General features: G+C 48.1%; 1 protein-coding gene across 19 annotated transcripts in view; it reads right to left on the bottom strand.

Moving 5' to 3' along the window:
• Positions 1–4,483: 4,483 nt before the first annotated feature.
• TRERF1 (transcriptional regulating factor 1) overlaps positions 4,484–8,992 on the bottom strand; it is a 227,767-nt gene continuing 223,258 nt past the window's right edge. For all 19 annotated transcript variants that reach the window (XM_051855691.3, XM_089333956.1, XM_051855693.3 and 16 more), the window contains one exon: positions 4,484–7,665. In XM_051855691.3, the coding sequence (XP_051711651.3) occupies positions 7,341–7,665 (325 nt within the window). In that variant the 3' untranslated portion in view covers positions 4,484–7,340. The remainder of the gene's footprint in view (positions 7,666–8,992) is intronic.

Here is an 8,992-nt window from a genome sequence, read left to right as displayed (position 1 = left end):
CCAGAATTACTTCCGGGGTCACAGCGGCGCCCTCGGATCATAGAGTTTGCATGAGGAGAGAGCGTATCCTCGTGTTCCGGCACGGGAACTGCCACAGAGACGTGAATTCCCGCTGTTTTATGGGTGAGATGACCCCCGCCCTGGGCAACTCCTGAGCTCGTTAACCTTACGCCTGCCTGTTTCTGAAGTTACCAGGTCACATCAGTGTTCTCCCTTCAAGGCGGGTTTGTCCTGTGGATCCTGTTTTGTTGTAGGAAACCACGTGTTTGGAGAAATACAGTATATTGACAGGTTATCGCTGGGTAGTGAAATAATGATTGATTTGTTTTCTTAAATATTTTCAGAATTTTGACAAAATGTATATTCATTTAAAAAAATTTTAAAAGCCTCCACTACTACAGCGTCCGGGTTCCAATCCCTTACCTTAAAACAATTACCTTCTAGTCAAGGTCTTTAACTCTTACCAGCTTTCCCCAGTGCCAGCCATCTTGTGCTAGTGCACAAGATGCCCTAAATATTCCTAAATCATTCTTTTTTGTATGTTCCTCTCGTATTTCAGAATTTGCAATGGCTGCCTTCACCTAGGATAACAACCTAAAAGTATTTTGTCTAGTTATTACTGTCATTGTAATTTAGTTTCAAGTAAAAAGGCTTATAATTGGGGTTATAATCTCCCACTTGTGCAGATTTCAGTTTTATTTCCCCAGAGTGCCTTCACATACGCAGTTTATCATAATGGAAAACTCTAGACTTACAATCAGGAGATGTGGTTTCTAATCCCAGGTTTGGCACTTAACTGAGTGGCTTCCCCACCCTGGGACTCAATTTTCTCATGTCAAAAAGAGATGACAATAACAGTTCCTACTTCAAATAGTTGCTCTGAGGGTTCAGTGAGATACTGACTGTGGTGTTTAGTACAATGCCTGTCACATCATTATGCGTGATAAATGTCATCCACTATTTGTAATACAAAGTTGCTTCTACCTCATCTGCTTCAACAGTTGTTGAAAAGATGAAGAAGATCAAGTTTATGAGAACAAGTCATGGTGTCTAAATAAAGTACTGTGCAGATGTAAAGATGTTTTTGTTTTTATTCCTTGCAAGTAGGTATTACTTACCCTGTGTTGCGAAAAAGAGAACCAAGGAAGGGGTGGGAAGATTTGCCAAACATCTGACAAGCTGATGAAAGGCCTGGGAGCGGAAACCAGTGTTCTTATCCCTCAGGCTGGCCTCCGTCCTCGTCCTCGGGAGGTGTGGCCGAAGTGTCCAGCATGCCCCTACACCCCAGCGTGGAGTGCTTCTGCCACGCTGGGCTGAGCCCCACCTCGGTGACCTGCCTGCTGTCTCAGAGTTAGTCTCCCCAGTTCACACGGAGGCAGTCTCTATCAGAGGGCTTTCCAAAGCCTCCCACCCCTGGATGCAGCATTCACTACCTGCCCCCTTCGGGATAACCTCGCAGCCACAGTAGTGGTGACTACAACTTGCAGGTGACTGTCACTGTGGCATCTAATGTGAAGGTGTAAATTTTACCTGAAGTCAGAGATAAAGTGGCTCACAAAGTCATTGTTGAGTGTCCGGAGTGATCCTGAACCAGTGACCATCTTCAGAGTCCACCTGAACCAGTGACCACCTTCAGAGTCCTGGTTCGCTGTCTTTTCTTCCCCTGAGTGTGCTGGTTCTGATTCGATGATGAGATCCACTTCTATCTGGGTCTTTCTTGGCGGAAAGAACTAGAGGTAGGCACTCTTCCACCGTCTCAAAAGAAGAGGGGGTTTGTTTTATTTTAAAGATTTATTTATTTATTTATTTATTTATTTATTTATTTGAAAGGCGAGTTACACACAGAGAGACAGCTTTCATTCACTCCCCAAATGGCCGCAGATAGCCAGGGCTGGGCCAGGCTGAAGCCAAGAGCGAGGGTGTCTTCTAGGTTCTCCCATGCGGGTGCCGGGGCCCCTCTTCCACCGCTTTTCCAGGTCATCAGCGAGGAGCTGGATTGGAAGTGGAGCAGGGGGGAATCGAACTGGCATCCATAGGGGATGCCAGTGTGACAGGAGGCAGCTTAACCCTCTAGGCCACAATACTGGCCCAGAGGGGGCTTATTGTTAAGGACCTGGAAATGTGCTGAAAGCAGCCCAAGGGGCTGGCTCGCAGTCCCTTCTGCAGAGGCCAAACCCGCTCTTTTTACTGGTGGGCTCTCTCTGCTAAGGAAGTTTCTCCTTCCTCAGGGCTTGGCCTTGCGTTTGGCTACTCACTGTTTCCCTTGAATCACCAAGTTTCTAAATTCTTACAATTGTGGACATTTGTTCTGGTCTCTCCACCTTCCTGGGCTAAGCCATGTTGAGTGTCACCAAACAGCCTTAGTCCTAATGGCGTTGGGTCAGGTGCCAATCTGTTCCAATTACCTGGGGGCAAAACCTACAGTGTTTTTTTTCCAACAGCCGGGCTGTGGACAGGGCTCTTTGGCCTCGTATGTGGGCTTGGATAGTGTTCTGAATTTGGCCTATCCACTGTGGGTCTCTTCCCTACAGTCTAACCTTTCAAACAGCTAACAGAGGTGAGCAGCAGGCCAGTGATCCTTATCAATGCACTTGGCTTTCTATCCAGGAAAAATAAGAGTAGACCAGTATTTCTAAGTTAAGTCATATTTTGATTGTACCAGTTGTTTCTAAAGACGGCCCTTTCCAAGATTCTCTTACATAGAGGAAGTTACCAAGCCTTTTGCTACTTTATACAGAGGTATCTATGAGCCAGAGATCACTTAGGATTCATTTGGGATGAATTAAAATGTCTTCCTGGCCACATTTTGTTTATGTCCACATTAAAACTCGGCTACGTCTGTACAACCCTGCTGGCTGGCTGCGGCTGAGCAAACTGGACTGGGAATCCATGGGAGTCAGAATCGACTTTAGGGAAACTCAAAGGTGCTCCCTTTCTCTCTGCAACCCTCCCCCGCCCCCAAATAAGCATACATGGAAGACTAGAGAAGTGATTAACAGTTGCAGAGCACCTGCTATGAACAGCTGTGTGTGTGTGTGTGTGTGTGTGTGTGTGTGTGAGGTTAGGGAGTTTAGCATATTATGAAACACGACCTTTGCTCTTTGCAGTGGTGGGACTGATCAGTTCCCGGTCCCTGTACGTTCCTTCCAGGCGTTACAGTTCTTGGCAGGAAGCACTCGTCATGTACAGCCATCTTCATACACGCGCTTCACCATGTTTAAAACAGGATGCAGGGGCCGGCGCTGTGGCGTAGCGGGTAAAGCCGCATCCTGCAGTGCCGGTATCCCCTATGGCCGCAGGTTTGAGTCCTGGCTGCTCCACTTCTGATCCAGCTCTCTGCTATGGCCTAGAAAAGCAGTGGAAGATGGCCCAAGTCCTTGGGCCCCTGCAGTGCAAGGGAGACCTGTAAGAAGCTCCTGGCTCCTGGCTCCTGGCTTCGGATTGGAGCAGCTGCGGCCATTGCGGCCAAGTGGGGAGTGAACTAGCGGATGGAAGACCTCTCTCTCTGTCTCTCTGTCTCTCTCTCTCTCTCTCTGCCTCTCCTTCTCTCTCTGTGTAACTTTGACTTTCAAATAAATAAATAAATATTAAAAAAAAAAAACAGGATAGAATAGTGCGTGGGACACGGTGGCTCATGAGAACTTCCTGGAAGAAGACTGGATGCATATACATTGCTTGGAGACTAATGGTTCTTTTATTTGATGCAGGATTGTCTAAGCCAGACAGCTAAAATGCATGTAAAAAAACAAACCAAGATCAAGGTCTTGCCCAGGCATACCTCAAAGGAAATTCTTCATGCAATGCAAAATTTCAAATTTGTCCTCAAATTGGCTGTCTACCATTAAAAAGGAAACACAATTAAAATTTACAAATCTAGATTTAAAATAGAAACGAATCAAGATGGGTAGGGACTTCGTGGAGGATTTGTTAGGAAAAGAGGCGTGGAATAGAAAGGAGGCAGTGTACGAATTTACAGCCAGAATAAAATAAATTTACAGAATTTATTCAGAGAAAATAAATTCCGAGAGATGGTGACCAGCTGCCCACGTGCACACTGCTGGAACCTTCGGCAGAAGGCCTCGACCTCCAGGGGCCGGGTCTTCTTATATTTCAGGAGAGTTAAGGGTGGGGGTGGGGTGGGGGCAGCAGGCTGAGGGGAATTCCTGGAACTGGGCGGGGCCTTGGGAACCTAAAAGAATGCAGGGTGGGGTATGAAGGCAATAGGGTGGGAGACCCAACTGAGAGTCAAGGGCAAGGAATACATTCCAGTGTTTATGGATCTCTTGGGCAGTGAGCAAGAATGGCTGAGGCTTATGTCTTTGTTCCATCAGGATTTACTGTAGGGAGTCTCTGTATGATACTGGTCTCTTAAACAACAGCTTGAGTAATAGACCGAGACCACTGTTGGTAGCAGAAATGTTACCCTTATCTAGCATTGAGGAGTTACATCAGTGGCTAGAAAGAAGGAAGTTTTAAGCCAGAAGAAACTCAAAAAGATAATATTTTTATTTTTCAGAGCAGCTGATGCAATATTGAATCAGGTTTTCACAAATAAATATAACAGTGTCTATTTGGTTACATCTCTATTTGATGAAGGCCCACCTATAGGACTTGGCATACATTTCCGTGAAGGCTAATGACTGGAACCTGTGACAGAAAATTCTCCTGGTTCCGTTTCTGACAAAGTACTGTGAGAATTTTAAAAAGATGCTTGTCCCTCAGGGGAAAAACAACCTAGAATGCCCCAGTTTTGTTTTGTTTTTTAAGGAATGCACCTTTTCAGGACAAGTCTATAAAACATTTTTATTTATTTGTTACATATGATGTTTAAATATAACTTTGCTTTCAAGCTTCAAACTTTTTTTTAACCCCTGGTAAAATAAGACTTTTGGTTCACCTTAACAAAAACTGACCTAGGAAGAAACATTTTTAGCAAAATGTTATAAAATTCACTAGAAAATACTGTCCTCTTGTTTTTGTTTTTGTTTTTTTTGCCAAAATGTTACATAAAATCCTTATTAAAAATACACACGTTACAAAAGAAAAATTATGAATATGCTATACATAGTGCTTTGATATGAACCAAGGGACTTGCATTCCGGCAACACAGTTAAGCACACGAGATATTATGATGTCAACTCATAATAGTGCAAACCTGAATAAGTTACATCCTGATACGGAAGGCATGCAGGGCTTCTGCTGAGAACCGAACATAACAAAGCCAGAACAGGAAGCAATCACAACCACCATTTAAAAAGGTTTTCCTTTTTATTACAGTAATTTTTTTCAAAAATACTTTTCTTTACAATAGAACTCCTAGAAAATATGTACAACCTTCCTCTAATAAAATATAACAGCAGTTAAATATATTTGAAAATAAGATGGGTTTTTCCATAAAATATATCTGTTAACTTTTTATATACAGGCTTTCTCAAAGAGGTCTAGGTTCACTAATGCAAAACCATCTGATAGTAAACAGGAACTGTGTTGAAGACATCAGCCGTCAGGAAGAGAAGGTCTTGGGGAGGCGGGAGCTAAAACACAACACACACATGCAGGCAGAGTCTTTGCAGGAACAAAGGTAAGTGCAATATTTAACCAGGAAGTCTTTTAAGCTGATAAGTCAAGAAATACTAATTCAGGAATGTGAACTGTCTCGCCAAGGAGGAGTTCTTTGGTCATTTCAAGTCAAAAAGCCTTCTGCTATCCTGCATGGGAGATTAAAATGAAATTGTGCATTATATTTTTGCCGTGGCAACTCAGTTTATTTTTAATGCTTCAAACCCGAACAGCTGGGCAAGTCTCCAAACAGAAGAGACATCTTTGCTTTATAAACAGCCCTCTGCGCGTTTGCTCTCGACAGATAAGCTTCCACGCGGCCAGCAGCAGAGCTTAGCAGACCCACACTCAGACACCAGTGAGCCGAGGGAAGGAGTCCCTGGGACAGGCATGACCGGCCACTAACACGACAGACGGAACAATTCTAGAATCTCTGTCCTCACAGCAATGCACGCTGCCAGGCGGCTCTCAACTCAAAATGGCTTAGGAAATTTTCTCCCCCTCGAGTTAAGGAAAGTGCCAGGCTCTCCTCTCTGCGGACAGAATGATGGAGAGGAAAGTAACCTATGTTTCTTCTGTCCCTGGCTTTCCTGAGGTCCCCCGTGGGACCGTGGGCCACAGTGGGGTGGGGGCCCTGTGCGCGTGGGCGACATGTTTTCGCAGAGGCAAACTTCAAAGCTGCCTCAGGCCCTACTCTCCTGCCTCCACGGAGGGTCTAATGCCAAGACTGTGCCAGCCACGCGGCCCAGCCTGCGAGCCACTTACAGGGCGCTGGGGGCACCTGGCCTACCTGAGGCGGGCTGAGGCCTGCCAGCACCTGCTCGGACATCACTCCACGCTAGAAGCAGGATCCACCCCGTGCTGGGGCTGTGTCCCTGCCTGGCTTTTGCCCTCCCGGTGGGACGGGTCAGTGTGACTCAGCTCAAAAGCCTGGGCGATGACATATGTGAAGGATTAGAGGTCTAGTACCTTCAAGTACAAACAGAAAGCCGCGCAATGTAGCCGGGAGGTCTAGAAGTGCTTTGCTAAGTGACTTGTGAGAACACATTGAACATCTGAATGCAAACACGGCCCTTAAGGTGTATCTGAAACCATTCCGTCAGCCTCAGTCAATGCTGCTTCCTTTGTATTTGCCCTCACACGTGTCGGAAAATCCCACTCCATCCTATTTCTCGCAGCTACAGTAAACTGTAGCTCACCAGATGTGAATTACAGCCACATCTCCACGGTGGAGGTTTCCTGGTACTTCCAAGTGGCACAAAACAATTTCAGGACCCCACTGACCATTCTCAGTGTGGCCAAAAAGAACAGGCTCTTCTATGGTTTTGGGTGGAAGAATGCTTCCTGGCTGGTCCGAACAGAGTAAAAGTTAACTCCTCCCGAGACCCCAGCGTGAGGGGGGTGGGCTGCTTCCTACGCGCGCACTTGCAGCACGCTCTGGGGGAGCCGCCCAGGAGGGCTGACATGACAGCAATGGGCCATGAGCAGCAGGCATGCTCCCTGCTAGGACGCAGTGTGAGAACGCCCAGATGAAACACCTCTTATAGACAGTTGCGCCAAGCATTTATTCCCCCACCCCCGACCCCCACACAACTTTTTTTTTTTTTAACAAAAGGAAAAGAAACTGGTTTTTTTTCCCCCCCTCAGAAACCTGAATAAAACGACCACTTTTTAAACAGGTAGTTTAAAAGGGTTGCAAACACGAGCAGTCAGTCCAGGCTTCCTGAAGACTGCACACAGGGGCCATGGCTTTGCACCGTCTCTGAGTGGCACGGCGGGCTCTACAGTTCCGTGTCCCCCTGGAGCAGCACTGGGTCCCGATCATCCAAGAGCAGATCCGTGTCCACGACGTCGGCCTCCTCCACGCCGCCGCCCAGCTGCTGCACCACGTCCTCGTCCAGCACGTCCACGCTCTTGAGGGGTTTGATCAGACTCAGCTGGTCCAGCGGCAGCAGCCCCGGCGCCCCCGCCGGCCCCGTAGTCCTCTCGATCGTGGCTGCCATGTCCGCCGAGAAGGCCGCCTTCTGGGCCTTCTGCCTCTGCTGCTCCTCCTGCTGCCTGTGGGTTTTCATGTGTGCGTTTCGGCTTTTGATCTTGAAGAAGACTCTGCAGAGGAAGGAAAGCGGCGTGTGAAATTCAGAAGGGGAGTGCTGGGCAGTCCGGGTGACCCGCAGGGAAGGGGTGTGCGTGATCTGCTGTCTGGTCTGGGGTGGACGTGACAGGCTCCTGTACACCCTCCCCCTGGGACCTGTCACCTCGCCTCCCTCCTCCGCGAGGAGGCGGGGCAGGGACAGGAGCACTGCACAGTGCGCCCGGCTCCCTTTTAGGGACAATGGAGGAGAAATTCGTGGAGGCACTCCTGTGCACTTGGGGTTGGGAGCACCTGCTCTGTCTCCTCGTCAGGTCAGCTCTCCTTCCTCTCTCCTCCTCGCCGACCACACCCTCCCTACCACAGAACCCTCAAGTCGAGCTAATGCGTTCTGGGAGTTGCCATTCCTAAAAGCAACCCGTCTTCTGCCTGGGGCCTCGTCGTTCCACAGTCACACTCCTGGAGGATGCGTGCACAGGGTAAACCATCTCCTCTGTCTCTTCTATCCTTTCCCCTCAGGTTCTGGTCCCCTTGGGCGCTCCTCTCAAGGCCACCAGCCCCTGTGTGTGGTCAAACCCAGCGGCCCCTCTTCTGTCCTGGCTGTGCTGGGCTTCTGAGCTGGACCCGCCCCGCTGGTTACTTCTGAACCTTCTTGCTGGTCATTACGTTATCAAAGGTTCCTGGCTTTCCCAGGACACAGTGCTTCTCAGCTGGAGCGTGCGCCCTCCCAGGGTGCATCTGGCCAATGCCCACAGATGTTTCTGGGGGAGAGGGCAGTACTTCTGTATGCAGGGAGGCTGCTAAACACCCAGCAAGGTAGCGGACAGCCCCCTTTCTCCAAAGGAGGAGTTATCAGACCCGAAATGTCCACTGTGCTGAGGCTGAGAAACGCTGGGGTAAGAGGACATCGTATGATGGGGGCTAACCCTTTAGGCTGGGGGTCTGCCAGTACAGTCAGTGGGTCAGATCCAGCCTGGCTTTGTCAATAAAGCTTTATTGGAACACAGCCACATCCACTTGTTTATATACTGCCAAATGGCCATGCTGAGCGGTTGTAACAGCGACAGTCTGGCCCCCAGAGCCTAAAATATTTACTATCTGGAGCTTTTTCAGAAAAAATCTGCCCAGGTGTGAGACAGCCTGTTTATGAAGAGGGGTGAACATAAACACGCCAGGTTAATTCCTGAGCTCCTAAAGGAAAAAAAAAAAAAAGGAATCTTGATTTTTACAGCCTGCGTCAAACAGGGCCGATGAATCACGATCCCACTTGGCCGTACTGAAAACTGTTTAATGTAATGAACACAATTATAGCAGCTGAAACACGCTGCGAGCATGTGCCTCATG

This window comes from Oryctolagus cuniculus, chromosome 5 (genome assembly GCF_051225735.1).
Source record: "Oryctolagus cuniculus isolate XC-2025 breed Fujian yellow rabbit chromosome 5, ASM5122573v1, whole genome shotgun sequence".
NCBI lineage: Eukaryota > Metazoa > Chordata > Mammalia > Lagomorpha > Leporidae > Oryctolagus > Oryctolagus cuniculus.
This window is presented reverse-complemented; position numbering and strand designations above follow the sequence as displayed.